The 15013-nt window shown below is 35.9% G+C and overlaps 3 protein-coding genes and 1 long non-coding RNA gene across 5 annotated transcripts; 1 reads left to right on the top strand and 3 right to left on the bottom strand.

Moving 5' to 3' along the window:
* Window positions 1-509: 509 nt before the first annotated feature.
* Window positions 510-3682, bottom strand: LOC104712001 (protein SCARECROW-like). The gene is made up of 2 exons (XM_010428789.2): window positions 1250-3682; window positions 510-1122 (listed from the first exon to the last, which is right to left on the bottom strand). The coding sequence occupies exons 1-2, from the start codon at window positions 2806-2808 to the stop codon at window positions 693-695; spliced, it is 1989 nt and encodes a 662-aa protein (XP_010427091.1). The 5' UTR covers window positions 2809-3682; the 3' UTR covers window positions 510-692.
* Window positions 3683-11398: 7716 nt separating this feature from the next.
* On the top strand, window positions 11399-12394 carry LOC104712000 (large ribosomal subunit protein bL17c). The gene is made up of 2 exons (XM_010428788.2): window positions 11399-11787; window positions 11873-12394. Exons 1-2 carry the CDS (start codon window positions 11559-11561, stop codon window positions 12280-12282), a joined length of 639 nt encoding a protein of 212 aa, XP_010427090.1. The 5' UTR covers window positions 11399-11558; the 3' UTR covers window positions 12283-12394.
* A 145-nt stretch (window positions 12395-12539) lies between these two features.
* LOC104711999 (uncharacterized) lies at window positions 12540-13277 on the bottom strand. 2 transcript variants are annotated; one of them, XR_015566043.1, is made up of 2 exons: window positions 12903-13277; window positions 12540-12841 (listed from the first exon to the last, which is right to left on the bottom strand). It is a non-coding gene; the product is annotated as an uncharacterized LOC104711999 (long non-coding RNA). The 2 variants fall into 2 exon arrangements; XR_755463.3 differs by having other exon boundaries at window positions 12540-12831; window positions 12903-13271.
* A 241-nt stretch (window positions 13278-13518) lies between these two features.
* LOC104711998 (uncharacterized) lies at window positions 13519-14502 on the bottom strand. The gene has a single exon (XM_010428786.2). The coding sequence runs from the start codon at window positions 14353-14355 to the stop codon at window positions 13657-13659; it is 699 nt and encodes a 232-aa protein (XP_010427088.1). The 5' UTR covers window positions 14356-14502; the 3' UTR covers window positions 13519-13656.
* Between the last annotated feature and the right edge of the window lie 511 nt (window positions 14503-15013).

The following is a 15013-nucleotide window of genomic DNA, read 5'->3' as shown; positions in this document are numbered from 1 at the left end:
GTGTGTGTTCGACATCCTGAATTCAAGTAAATTATCTAAAATTTTAGCAAATTGTTTATATGCGAAAACACTTACACACGGGCGAGAAGCCATTGTGGTGTTGTCACTTGTCACATGATATCGAATGCTTGATTTAACCAGGTCAATAACCTACACAGCTACACTAGTAACGAAAGAGTGTTTTTAAAAACAATATGATCAGCAATTTTTAACCAACCAATTTATTTTTATCGATGTTTCGTCAATTTCGAATATTTGTTTATTTTGTATAGACTATATACGATACATGCATCATTTAGGCATAAAAGTATAATTTCACCGTTTTTTACAACAAACAAAGTGGATAACTTTCAAAACTATTCTGCAGCTTTAAAGAAATTTGCATGTGATACATCAAGTAAATATGCTGTTTTCACTTTATCCCTATGACATAGCATATACTGTATATACGTGTTTTCATTTTCATGTTTGATGTATTATTGTCATTTCCTTGCTTCCATATCAACTTGTTTATTCAAGATCAACTTCTATGTATTCCACCAGTGAGGTAACCAATACAGAGTTCAAGTGAGACAACAACTTAAGTAAGAATCCTCTCTTTTTAATACATAACCAAAAGAAGAAAAAAAGTAAACCCAGGTAAAATCTATATTTATGGGCATTGTTTTGTGACAAAGAGAGAAAAAAAAAAACTAAGAACGAGGCGTCCAAGCTGAAGCAGTGAGTAAGGAAAGATCTTTCCATCCAAGCTTAAGCGTACCATTATCATCAACCAAAGTGTAACCATCCGAAGGAAACATTCCCAACAGAAGTGTCGCTTGTGTAGCTGCATTGCCAGCTAAAGATATACCTTTAAACCCACATTGTTGCATTTTCTCCCTCCAGCTCTCAAACTTCACTTCCCCGCTCCTCGACGGTCCTCCCACGGCCAATACATTCCTTATCTCTTTCGATAATAGCTGCTGCTCCACCACATGTCTCTCTTCACTCTCTTCGCCGTAGCTTGCTCCCAACGAATCAAACAGTGCCGAGTAGTAATGTATTGCCTCCACAAATCTTCCTAAGAAGGAACCAGCATGGCTCAGGTCTTGTTCAACTACTGTCACAACTTTAGGAGCTAATCTGTTCATTCCCAAATCATTAACCCAAAAAAAAAAGCCACTTTTTAGAACATCTCTCTACAATAATCTTAAAACAATTGTTATAGTCAAAGAGTGATTAAAAAGGTAGTGAGTGTTTTATTATTTACCTTTGGAGTAACCAGAGGGTATGTGCATCAGAGCCAGTAACATCATAAAGAGAATGTTGAAGCCAGTGAACAGCAACAGCTTCTCTTTTCCTCACATTGAGTCTCTCAGTGTCCAAGTTTCCAACTTTCTCAGCTAAAGGGCAGAACTCAAAAGGCAGGCCAAGCTTATCCGCGAAATCCGAGAGACGTTTCCCAGTAGCCTGAAGAGCTTCCATGGAAGTACCAAGTCCCGTGAGACGCACGTGAGGAGGTCCTCCAGGTCTAGAAGCAAGAATGTGGAATAGACCAGGCCATTGAAGTCCCTGCATGATATCTAAATCAATGATGTGTACACTGTCTTCTTTCTCAAACGCTTCTTGAATCGCCTGATTCGCTGTAAAGTGTGAGAATTTCACTAAAGGGCTTATCCCATTAAACACCTGAAACGCAGAGACCATCTTCAAGCTATGCGTTTGAGGCATCCACCGTGAAGGCAAAGCCGCGTAAATCCCTAGACACGAGTTGAGTAATCTCGCTGACATAGCTTCAGAGAAGTAAGCAGCTACTCGCTGCGCTGAGGTTCCGTAAGGGGTTGACAATTGAGAGATCTCGAGAAGAAGCTTGTTTGCTTCTTCGAGGTTATCAGCAGAGACAGCTTCAGCACACTGTAGCAGCAATGTGAGAAGGTGTAAACCTTCTTCATCTTGCTTCTGTCTCTTAATCTCTTCTTTCCTCTCTCTTAACGCCTCCGCCGTGTTTGTGACGGTGGCTGTGGTGGTTGTCACCGTCTCTGGTTGCGGTGGTGCATCGGTGGAAGAATTCTCCCTCTCTTGTTGCTGAATCGGAGGTGGAGGAGGAGTCTTATGTTGTTGTTGTTGCTGCTGCTGTTGTTGATGTTGGTGTTGCTGTTGGTGTTGAGTTACAGGAGGAGAAGGGTTGTTGGAGATCTGATAGAGAGGTTCAAAAGATTGAGGAGAAGGGTCGGAGGAGGAAGAAGGATCAAGAAGCATGAGAGATCGGAGTCTATATTCAAGAAGAGCTCCAAGATTTGGGTTACAAGGGAAGATAATGTCTCTAACGTTTTGGATAAGTTGAGGGATTGAGACCGAAGTTGAGGAGTGGATAAGGTCTCTGATAATGGCGTCAACCCAAACCGTAGGTGAAGCTGACGAAGATGAAGAGTCTTGTTCCATTGGCTGTACGGACATAGCATTCCGACCACCACCACGGTCTGAAGGGAAAACCGGAAGACCAGAGAAGCCACAGACAGAGAGAGGTGGGTTTGGCTGAGAAGCAACAGCCGTCGCCGCAGCAAGAGACGGTGGTTGTTGTTGTTGTTGTTGTGGTGGAACAGTATTGTAGTTGGAGTCGAGGAGGTGAGAGGCACGGCGAGGAGGGCGAGAGGGGTTGTTGTAGTCAGGGTTAGAAGACATCTCGGAAGCTAATCGTTTTCTCACCATCACTAAAGGAGGAGGAGGAGGAGCACCACTACGGTTGTTGCTACTACTACTACCGGAAGAAGTGGTTCTTAAAGGACTATGAGGAGGTTGACCACCGTTGAAATCGCCGGAATCCGCCATGGAGATTGAAGGGTTGGTCGTGGGATTGCATGGTTATAAATAGAAACAAAATAATAGGGGGAGTAGCAAAATCCAAAATCGAAAATTTCCAAACAGAAGAGGGCTTTTTAGTTGGAAAAGCTAGTATCTTTTCTTTTTTTAAATCTATGGGGATGCTTAATTTACTTGATGTTCTTCACGATCTCCGATGAAGAAAAAAGGGAAAAAACTCAGTGAGGGTGAATTTGGAACTAAGTGAGTTGGAGGATGAATCCCGGAAAAAGGGGTTTTGGTTTTGGTATATTGAGGTGGACGAGGAGGACAGTGTGTGTAGTGAAAAAAGGGTCCTGGCCGTATCTAAATCGTCTTCCTCCTTTCGAATTATTGTGAATGTCGCTTCGTTACATTTAATGACTCTTTTACATCTCTCTATTCATGTTAACTCTTCTCTCTCTCTCTCTCTCTTTCGCTCTCTCTCTCTCTCTGTCTCTGTCTTTTAATTTATTGGTGGGTTAATTAATTGATGAGGGGGGGGGGGGGGGGGACTGAGTTGGGAAAATAATAAAAATTGGGAAGAGATTAGGTGCGTGATCGGAATTGTTCGTCGTTGCGTGTTTGACGTCTTGCTTTTGCCGATCCATCTCTCACTCTCTCTTCTTCTTGACCTCTCTCTCTCTCTCTCTCTCTCTCTCTCTCAAACTAACCACAAGAAGATAATATTTTGTTTGCTATATAATAAAAGAATAATAGAGAGAGCTCAATTTCGTGGAACCGGTTGGCTATATACAGTATATATACTTTATATACAAAAAAAAAATTATGGTTAGCAGCAGTACAACAATTGCGGTGGAGTAAGTGGAAACTCAAACAATTCAATACACATGAAGAATAGCCTAACGAGGTTCCATGCTTCGTCCCGTAAAATAGTGTCCACAAGAATCGTATCTCCTCCAAACCATTTCTTGTACTTTTTAGGTCCAACCGGACTAGAGTTCGAAACTACAAAACATTTTAATACAAATATACGAAAGGAATTAATTATATATAATTAGTCTTTTAAACTAAACACACTGTACATGACTTATACTGTATGTATTACAGTTATATGACTTGGATCCGTAAACCAAGTAATTAGATTTGGAATCAGGTTGTACCACTAGTCATATTTAGGTTTGGTATGAGAGATGTGGACGAAGAAGTCTTTTACACAATCGAAAGACTTTTTTTTTGTGGTACGATGTGCTTGATTGTTACTAAGATGGGCAGTGCTGGCCAATAGTGCCGGGTACCCTTGAATTTTCTCCGACCCTTTACTCGTCCCGACCCTAACGGGTAACAGAAAAAATTTACTCATACTCGACCCTTAAATAACGGGTACCCGGAGAAACGGGTACCCGGTAAAAAATAGTTGACCCTTTACTCGTCCCGACCCTTTATTATTACCCGGAAAACGAGTACCCGATAGAAAAATGTTAATAATCGCAATAATAATTTTATCTTTTGAAATCCAAAAATGAAAAATTCATAAATTTATGCAATATATAGTTCCAAAATTATAAAATTACGAATTTTGAAAATAAAAATAATATATTAATTCAGTTAGGCTAAGTTGAACTTAGGTTTTAACTCTAACTCTATAAATTAATAATAAATAATAATAATAATAATACAAAATATTAACGGGTATTTACGGGTCGGGTAGCAAAACGGGTAAAGGGCCGAGTAATGGGACGGGTATTGAAAACTAAACTAATACCCTATACTCGTCCCTTACTCACGGGTAATATAAATATAATACCCTTAACTCGACCCTAAAGCTGCGGATACCCTTTTTTTTGGGACGGGTACGAGCCGAGTAACAGATCGAGTACGGGTAACGGGTATTAGTGCCCAGGCCTACTGGCCAATAGTATAAGCCAACTTGCTATTTTGTGCTAAAATTAGAAATATGGTTTTCCTTAAACCGTCCTAATTGAAAGAGATGAGAAAAATAGAAGAAAAATTTAAAAAAGAAAAAACGCCAAGTCCCTTAATAAATAAATAAAAATAAAAAAAGGCATTTTACGTAAGAGCAATTGGACAAGACGTAGAGCTAAAACAGTAAATAACAAAAGAAGAAAAAGGAAGAAAAGAGAGAGAGCAGCAGCACATGTTTTGATGAAGCCATTACACCAACTGTCAAACCCCAGTTCCCGATAAAATCTGAAACTAGTGTTTGACATTTTGCTTTCATCTGCATCCTCTTCTTTTCCCTTTTGTCCTTTTTTTTTTTTCTAATTGAAAAAATTACTATTATTATAATATATTTGTTACAAAGTTTTGGACCTGTTTGACTGACAATTTTTAGACTTTTGTACGTCAATACACTAGCCCCCATGGCCACATTATAATAATAGCATGGCTTGGCTTGGCTTTGGCATGTATGGCAGTGAACCCTATAAGAAACCATCCACGCTTTTTACGATCTTGTTTTTCCCCTTTTTCACTTCCAACTATTCTTTTTCTTTTAAATTAATTCTCTTCGGAACACAAACACACACACGGCTCAATATGAAAGTATCTCAGCGTAAAAAGCTGTATGTCTTTCTCCAAGTTCATATTCTAAAAAGTCTTTTCTGCCCTTTTAGTGTTATTTCGCTAATTGCCTGCCTTAATTGTTTTGCTCTGCTCACTTGCTGCTTTATCCCCACCGTATTTTTCCATGAGAATTGCTGAGAAATCTTCACAAACATGAAACATCATGTTTGAAAAAAAAAAAAAATTATTATCATGTATGATACAATTACAACGTAGTAATATATTTTTTGGGAAAAATGATTGCCAGCTACGTTAAGTATACGCCAAACACATCGCCACACATACAAACAATATAAATGTTTTATTAACTACACGAACTATTATTATTACATACGGACTTGCATAAACAAACATGAGTTATGTGTATAACACCATAACCATCTAATTCTGATAATTTTTTTGCTGGAATCCGGTGTTGACCGGTGTTGACCGGTATTGACCGGCGTTGACCAATGTTGACTAATTTTTTTTTCATAAACAACAAAAATTAACAAAATAATTACATAACTTTACTAAAATATTATATAATAAAATTTTACAACAAAATAGTATAACAAATATACATTTTCTTTTTGTAAATTCAAAAGTTAGTTTTAATTTTATACCATATTATATTTATTATCTACAAATGGGAAATGTATATTTGTTATATACCATATTATATTTGTTATATACAAAAGGAAATGTATATTTGTTATATCTTTGTAGTAAAATTTTATTATATACAAAAAAAATCCTTTTAGATAACAAATATAATATGGTATATAACAAATGATGAGACTTATAATTTTTTCTTAAAATCTTTTGGCTAAAAAATGTTCATAGACTTTTTATAATTGAGTCTAATTTGTTTTTTTTTTGTCAAAGTATATTGCACCTTGCTATATATTTAACCTTTGATTTACCATTATTATTTATATATTTCTTATATAAAAATATTTAATAGCATGTTACATAATAAAATATAATAGGGTATACAAATGATATGGTAGAAAATTAAAAACCAAATTTTGAATTTATAAAAGGAAAATGTATATTTGTTGTATTATTTTGTAATAAAAATTTATTATATAATCTTTTAGTAAAGTTATGTAATTTGTTTTTACTTTTGTTCTTTGTAAAAAATGAAATTTTTTTTTAATTTTTTGGTCAATAATGGTCAACACCGGTCAACATTAGTCAACGCCAGTCAATACCGGTCAATACCGGATTCCGGCAAATAAATCATCGGAATTAGATTGTTATGGTGTTGTACACATAACTCATACTTGTTTATGCATGTTCTTATGTAATGATAATAGTTCGTGTAGTTAACAAAATATTTATATTGTTTGTATGTGTGGCTATATGTTGGCCAATACTTGGCGTAGCTGACAAACATTTTTCCTATATTTTGCCCAAAAGATACAACATAGTTCTATTATTATTATTATTATTTCTTTATACTCGTTATATTCAATCTAAATGATACTAATACTCATTATGAGAGTTTAACCATTTAACTAGTTATGTTAGTTAATTAGTGAAGTGGAAAGTTAAAAGAGTCTACTTCACCATTGTCTCTATATTTGTATGATAGCATTCATTCATTAATGGAGAAGTGTTTGCACTTAAAAAACTTTCTATTTGTATGCTACCATTTGTATACTTATGATGAAACAATATACCTCTTTGTCTTTATATGCTGGAAGAAGACAATGTGAAATACATGATTATATATGTTTTTAGCAAGTAGCATATCTTATTATATAAACTTTAGTTTTAAAAGTTAGTAATTCATATAATCGCGACATGTGCTAAGTATATCGATAATATTTTGATATGTGTGAAAAAAAAATTATTTAATAATTATAGGAAAATTAAAAATCCTCAAAATAAGAGGATTACAATTAACATTTTTGAAAAGTATATAAAACCAAAAGTAATCTATTATATAGGAAAGTTATCTATTAAATTACTAATTTCAATAGGAAAATATGTGCAGTTAATAAGGAAAATATTTGTAATTTAATTATATTTATTATTTCTTATAATAGTAAAAAGAAATTTATATAGAAAAGTGATTAAAGTATAAAAAGGTTTAATGTGTTAAAATTAGTATTTAACATAATATAAGAAAATAAGATAATCAAAATAAGAAATTAATGTAATTTTCTTAAGTTTTTCAATCGGTAAATTATTTGATAGCGTATTCAATATTATGTTATTATCTAAACATTAGTTTTCAAAGTTAATAACTCATGTGATCGCGAAAGTGTCAATTTTAACAATTAAAGATTGTGTGATGTGTTATATACAAAAAAACTTTGTTTTAACATATTTATAATTTATAAAAAATTAAAAATTTAATAAATAAAAAAGATAGTTCATATATATAAATAAAAAATAATACTAATTAGAATTTTAAATTACTAATTCTATAAGAAGAAAAATTAAGAAAATTATACAATATTTTACTATAATATCATAATTAAATATATTATCTGTCAGTTATTAATCCTAAAAAAAAAGATTGTAGATGGTTGACAAAAAAAAGGATTGTAGATATAACCTTTACATAAATAAATAATTTTTTATAATAACATATTTGAATTTTTGATTAATTTATGATAATCTTAATATAGTTTTATTTAAAATTAGTTGGACAAGTAGTAAAACTATTACGTATGAGATTACAAAATATGAAACAAATATATTTAAGATACTGTTACTTTTTTAAATATGAGATAAAGTTAGTTTTTTCTTTGAGAATTATGTTTTATTAGTTTTTAGTTAAGAAAAAAATATTAATTAAGATATAAATTTGATATAATGCACATTTTTTATATGAAAATTATAAATGTTACTCATTGGGATTGAGTGCATAGAATTAAAATATAATTTTATTATCATGTAATATACAAATAAATTTTATTGCAAGATGGAGTGTGTGAAATCTAAATTCGGGTTTTAAAAAATCAAATAAATAAAATTAATATTTTGAATACAACTTAAAATTTCACATATTTTCGGGTGGGTATTTAAACCGAACCGGACCGAATCAAACCAAACCAACCAAACTCAAACCAATCCAAACCAAACCTAATCTTACACTCCAACCATTCAGTTATGTTTCTTCTCAACCCAAACTGAACCGAACCGAACCAATAACCCAATCTGTTTTTCAAATTAATTAATAATATTATTAAAATTATAAATATGTGATCTTACCTATGACCACTTGCATTTAGTTTATATTTTACTTTGTTTTAACTTTTATAATAAAATTAACTAAAAATAAGAATAGATTTAATTATGTAATATTAGGTATTTAAATTTTTTTTCTTGTTTTTCTAATTTATTTGATTAATTAACTATTATAAAACTATAATCAATTTGTCTCATCCCTAAGGTGGATCGACCACAACGTATGACGGAATTTCGGCCTATCAGTCTGTGTAACGTGAGCTATAAGATTATTTCAAAAGTTTTATGTTTTTGGCTAAAGCGGTTTTTACCATCTCTGGTTTCTGAAACACAATCGGCATTTGTGTCGGGCCGGTTGATTACTGATAATATCCTAGTGGCTCAGGAAATGTTCCACGGGTTAAATACTAATCCATGATGTAAGTCGGAGTTTCTGGCTTTCAAAACGGATATGAGTAAAGCGTATGACCGGGTTGAATGGGATTTTTTGGAGGCGGTGATGGTTAAATTAGGTTTTGATAGGCGGTGGATTACATGGATTATGTGGTGTGTTTCTTCGGTTTTGTATCAAGTTCTCCTTAACGGTCAACCTCGGGGATCTATTTTACCAAAGCGGGGTTTACGTCAGGGTGATCCTCTTTCTCCCTATTTGTTTATTCTTTGTACACAGGTTTTGATAGCGAATATTAAAAAGGCTGAACGAGAAAAGAAACTTACGGGGTTCGAAGACTGAAGTTTTCAGTTATGTTAATGATCGCTTAGATGAGCGTGTTAATGGCTGGTCGGCGAAGATTTTATCAAAAGGGGGTAAAGAGATTATGATCAAATCAGTTGCGTTAGCTCTTCCGACTTATGTCATGTCATGTTATAAATTAACTCAGGAGTTAACGTCCAGACTTAAGGGTGCTATATCAAAATTTTGGTGGAAGTCTAATGATAAGGCCAGAGGTCTACATTGGGTAGCTTGGGATAAGCTCTGTGAGGATAAATGCGATGGGGGCTTGGGATTCCGTGCTCTGGAAGAATTTAATGACGCAATGCTGGCTAAGCAGTATTGGAGGTTGATTCACTACCCGAATTCTCTAATGGCTCGGGTGATGCGCGGTCGATATTTCAGGAGAAAACATCCTTTATTGGCGACTAAACCCTATTCCCCATCCTTTGCATGGAGGAGCATTTTTTCAACAAAGGGTTTAGTAGAAAGAGGGGCGAGGTGGCTCGTCGGGTCGGGAAATAATATTTCGGCTTGGAGAGACCCGTGGATCCCGGATCATCAGCCAAGACCGGCGAATGGCAGGGGGAGAGTTCTCCATCCTAACCTGATGGTCAATCACCTAATTAATCCCCTTACTTTGGATTGGCACTTGCCTACTCTGGAGGAGTTTTTGGATCCAGCGGACATTCAGCTTGTACGGAGTTTGGTGGTCAGTAAGTCATTGACTTCGGATAGACTGATTTGGCATTATATTAAATCCGGCAAGTATTCAGTGAAATCTGGTTATAGGTTAGCACGGGAATTACATAAGAAAGTCGTATACGGGCCGACATGCACAGTTTTACGGGCACAAGCTTGGAAGCTTGATGTTCCCTCAAAGGTCCAACATTTTTTCTGGCAGGTGGCGTCTGGGTCCCTTCCTGTGAAAGAACGGCTCGCTCACCGGGGTGTCCGATGCGTCGATACGTGTCCGCGGTGCGCTTCAGCAGTGGAGACTATTAACCACGCTCTTTTTGAGTGTGTTCGTTCGTGTTTGGTGTGGGAGCTATCTCCTCTCCAGTTGTCTTTGACTGGTTTTTCTTTTGGATCTGTGTATTCGAATTTAGATTTTCTTTATTCCAAGACCTTTTCAAATCTTGGGGGTCCTAGCATTGGATATAGGTTGCCTTGGATATTGTGGACAATTTGGAAAGATAGGAATAAAAAAGTGTTTCAAGGAATGGAAGCAGAGCCTATTGATATTTTAAATCAGGCGTTAAACGATAAACTTTATTGGGAGGCGGCCAAGTGTGTCTCTGAGAATTATGTGGCTCCCCAGTCTTCTCTGGAGGATAGGAATTCCTCGATTCGTTGCCAGGTTGATGGTTCCTGGAAAGGTACGGATCCTTTGGAGGGCTTGGGTTGGTATTATGGTACTAACGATGATAGGACGATACTTATGGGAGCTCGCAGTTTGCGTCGTACTCCCTCTCCCCTTCATACGGAGTTTGAAGCCTTGATTTGGGCTATGGAGTCTCTTCGGGCGATGGGGATAGATTGTTCCAACTTTGAGTCTGATAGCTCCTAGCTGGTGGCGATGGTGCAAGTTCCCAACGACTGGCCAGCCTTCTCGCATTTGTTCGAAGACTTCCAAGCTCTAAGATCATCCTTCTCCTCCTTCACTCTGACTAAAATTCCGAGGATGTCTAACGTGCGAGCTGATTGTCTGGCGCGCTCTTCTAGATCTCTAGTTTCTGAAGTTTCTTTTGTAAACTCTTCCCCTCCAAGTTGGGCAACCAATTCTGGAGTCACCTTTTAATTTATTTAAATGTTTGGTTGAAAAAAAATAAAAACCACAATCAATTTATTTTGTTACATTAGATTTTTAAACCGAACCAAACTAAAACCAAACCAAATATAAACCGACCCAAACATAAACTAAACCAAAAACTTTGATTGAGTTTGGTTGGAGTTTTACCAAAACCGAAAATAAATCAAACCGAACCGAACCCAAACCAAACCCGAACTTAAACCAAAATACCCACCCCTAATTTTCTTATATCCACGTTAATACATTAACGCGGGCTAGTAAAATATAAACAATTCTTAACATTACATCATATATAGCCCAAAGAAGTTTCAATCTCAAGTCCTAAGACCAAATGCAAAACTCTATTGTGTAAGAGTTACCGTTTTCTAGGCCCATTAAGGCCCATGAAAAGGTTTCTGATAAACAAAGTCCTCTTCCTCTCTATCCCTTATCCATTCAACTCCAGCAAAATCAAACCTTTGTTGCAGAGAGAATCACACTCTAATGGCGATTCCAGTGTCCATGGCAATGGCAGCGACACCTACAGATTCCGCAAGCAGAGTTTGGAGCATGTCTTCTCTCAAATCAGCTCTTCCATCTCCTTCATCATTCCGGTTACCTACATCGTCTTCTCGCCGTCCAGTCACTCTCCGCCTCCCCATCTCTTCTCCTTCACTCCCTTCGTTCTCCGGTCTCTCTCCGGTCAACCCTCTCCTCTCAATCGGACTTCCAGGTAAGTAAACATTTCAAACCTCCACAGAGACATTACCGTTTTCAATTGAATCGTTAGGGTTTATTTTGGGAATTTCGCAACGCAGATTGGCAGAGTTTTGAGAATGGATTCAAAATTGTTGATGGTGGTGGTCGTGTTTACGCGATGAGACACGGACGACGTGTTCCGAAGCTGAACAGACCACCGGACCAGCGTAAAGCTCTTCTGAGAGGACTCACGACGCAGCTTCTTAAGCATGGGAGAATCAAGACGACTCGAGCTAGAGCCAGTGCCATGAGGAAGTTTGTTGACAAGATGATTACATTGGCTAAAGACGGTTCGTTGCATAAGAGAAGACAGGCTCTGGGTTATATCTACGAGAAGCAGATCGTTCATGCTCTGTTTGCTGAGGTTCCTGATAGATATGGTGAGAGGAATGGAGGATACACGAGGATCATTAGAACTCTTCCAAGGAGAGGTGATAATGCTCCAATGGCTTACATTGAACTTGTCTAAGGTCAATAATATCTCTCTTTCTTTGAAATTGCTAAATTGTTCAACTTTTGCTATGTAATATCTAAGAAACAGTTGTTGATGCAGATATGAGATCATTTTGTTTGTTTTGTGAGATTCAATTGTTAAAATTGCTTTCGTTAGAGTTGAGACGATGAGCAAATAGATGAATGCTTTTGTTCTTTCTCTCTTTCTGGTAAAGATCTTTGTAGTTTCTATTCTCTTAAGAAATTTCAATCAAGATTCAGATGGAGATGAACTTAAGGATCGAGAGAGAGGGAGATATATTCAAATGGAGTTGAAAAATACAGTCTTTACTAGTGTATGACATAAAAATCAATCCTTTTGTCTGCCTATATGGATACCAAAAGACGAATTCAATATACAACTTAGAGCTCATTTTACATTCTTGTTTGGTTCTACACTTTCATAGAAGGGGAAGTCATATTGATTTTACAATCCGAACTAAAGTGTGTCTTGAAGATTCCCAACAGCTTGACTTCTCTACAGGACCTCTGTCTTTGTTTCCAACACAATCTTTGCTACTTATGTCTGAAACAAACTAGTCGATTTGAAGAGTAAGTCGAGAAGCTAGAATCAAAGAAATTTAGCTGGCAATATACCTGAGGGAAGATCAACATGACCAACTTGTTTCTCTGTATACAACTAATGTCTTCCACTATCTCATCTCTGTGCTTGAAACTCGGAGGATATACGACGCCTTGTAAAGTGACTCGTGGCTGATTTAGATCTGCGTAATAGGGCTTTTCGGTTTGTAAACCTCCAATACCAAGATTATGGCAATTACGAAGGCGAGGATTAGAATGGTCAAGACGATACACCAAGGTGTGCAGCAATCGCACCGTTTAGATGATTTAGATTTACGCATACGCCTGGCCATGACAACAAACTATAAAATATATGTGTGGATCTCTTTATTTCTTGTATTATTATTTGGAGAGCTTCAAGCCACACTCGTAGAAAATATAGATGGATCTAGCTAAAGTAAGGAAGATAGTGCTTTAAATGCGATTTGAGCTGCCAACTACTTCCTTACAAACTGCCTACATTATATGATTGTAGTAATTAACAATCATCTGATTTTTGATATCCTTTACCTGACTTTTTCTTTATAACTTTAAAAAGTTGAAAAAAATAGCTACTACATGTACGTTGACACCATTGACTAAAAGAACGTATTACTAATTTCGCTGAATCAATTATAAGATCTCAACAAGATTATTAAAAAAGCAAAAGCCAATCTCTATTGATTAAAGCAAATAATACATACATAATGATAGTGTACCAAATTTAAAATACCAAAAAAAAAAAAAAAGACAAAGTGTAAGTTTGTAGATCTACTACAAGATCTGTTGTTTATAACTTAGTTGAATATTTACAGTTCTGACTCGTGACATTACGACCCGAAACAGAGACGATGAGATCACACGAAGAAGACGACTGAACCTTAATCTTGAAGATTTTGAGAACGCTTACTTTACCAGAGACTTTAACAAACGCGTTGAGCGGTATGACGCCAGCCATGACATCAGACAAAAGCTCCGACTCAGATAACAACCGATCCGCCATTAGCGTCAGCGTCAGATTCAAAAGATGCGTTTTCCGCGGCGCGACTCGGCTCGCCGGGAGCGGAGCTTCACCGATCAGCTGGCCTCTGTAGTTAAGCAGCGCCGAAGACGAATCGTAGCTGAACCCGACCCGGTTAGGGTTTTTAAGCGAGAGATCGACGTTTAGCGTTAGGTTTAAAAAGACTTTGAGGAGGAGTGGGTTGACGGAGGCTCGAAGACGTTCGACGGAGATGGAATCCATGGTTGTGACGGGGCGTTTTGGTTTGAAGAGAGTGAAAGCTAAGATGATGATGATTATACAGATGAGGAGGAAGAGGAGGATGCTGAAACAGACGCAGATTTTGCAGTTGCGTTTCCGCCGCGATTTTGTTTTACCGGATTGCGTTTCCATGGAAGAAGCGGTTGGTTTGGGAGGTTGTGGTAACATGGCAGCTCCTGGCTTCTCTTCCTTTTTATCATCGGATTTGATTGAGACAACACTACTCATACTTGCTTCGTCTTCGTCTTCGTCTTCTCTGTTGCGCTTTATTTTCCTCAGAGGTTTTGTTTTTATTTTCCTTAAATGTTTAGACCCTCTTTTTTCTGTAACTAATTTTTATGACACGACTCATATAAATAAAACATCCGTTTTTTTTTCTCATTTGATTTAAATAATAAAAAAATGGATTAAAAAGTATATTTCTAAATTTGCCACGAGTTTTAATGGGAGTATTTCTAAATTCTAAAGTATTTTTAAAGGCCTTTTTGGCAGTAAATAGACTAAATACCATAAAATAATCAGAGTTAAGAAGGTTCCAATTACTTAAAACGTCTAAACATAATTGATGAAAAATATATAGATTTGATTATTCATAAGTTGGGAAGAAATTACATTTTTATAAGATACTTTTTTTTTTGTTGGTGTGTATAACTTGTTTCAAAGTTTTAGAATTTGGTAAAATTTTAGACTCCAAATTCTATTTGTTATACCATTCTAAATTCATAAAATAACTATTTTAAAAAACATATCTTACTCCAAATTCTTGAAAAGAAATTAGTTCCAAAATGATAAATATATATACTATTAGGCTTTCTATGCAATTATAATTACGTATAAATTATGAATTGTAAAAAGAATAAAACAATAGTTGAATATTAAGTACTGA

This window comes from Camelina sativa, chromosome 9 (assembly GCF_030686135.1).
Source record: "Camelina sativa cultivar CO46 ecotype springtype chromosome 9, ASM3068613v1".
NCBI lineage: Eukaryota > Viridiplantae > Streptophyta > Magnoliopsida > Brassicales > Brassicaceae > Camelina > Camelina sativa.
Note: the sequence above shows the minus strand (reverse complement) of the source record. Positions and strands in the feature narration are given on the sequence as shown.

Excerpts from the sequence above, each read along its gene's own strand:
- LOC104711998 (XM_010428786.2), bottom strand. The coding sequence starts at position 14,355 with ATGAGTAGTGTTGTCTCAATCAAATCCGATGATAAAAAGGAAGAGAAG.
- LOC104712001 (XM_010428789.2), bottom strand. The coding sequence starts at position 2,808 with ATGGCGGATTCCGGCGATTTCAACGGTGGTCAACCTCCTCATAGTCCT. Across the intron at positions 1,123-1,249 it reads ACCCTCTGGTTACTCCAAAG|ATTAGCTCCTAAAGTTGTGA; the intron begins GTAAATAATAAA and ends GGGAATGAACAG.
- LOC104712000 (XM_010428788.2), top strand. The coding sequence starts at position 11,559 with ATGGCGATTCCAGTGTCCATGGCAATGGCAGCGACACCTACAGATTCC. Across the intron at positions 11,788-11,872 it reads CCTCTCAATCGGACTTCCAG|ATTGGCAGAGTTTTGAGAAT; the intron begins GTAAGTAAACAT and ends TTCGCAACGCAG.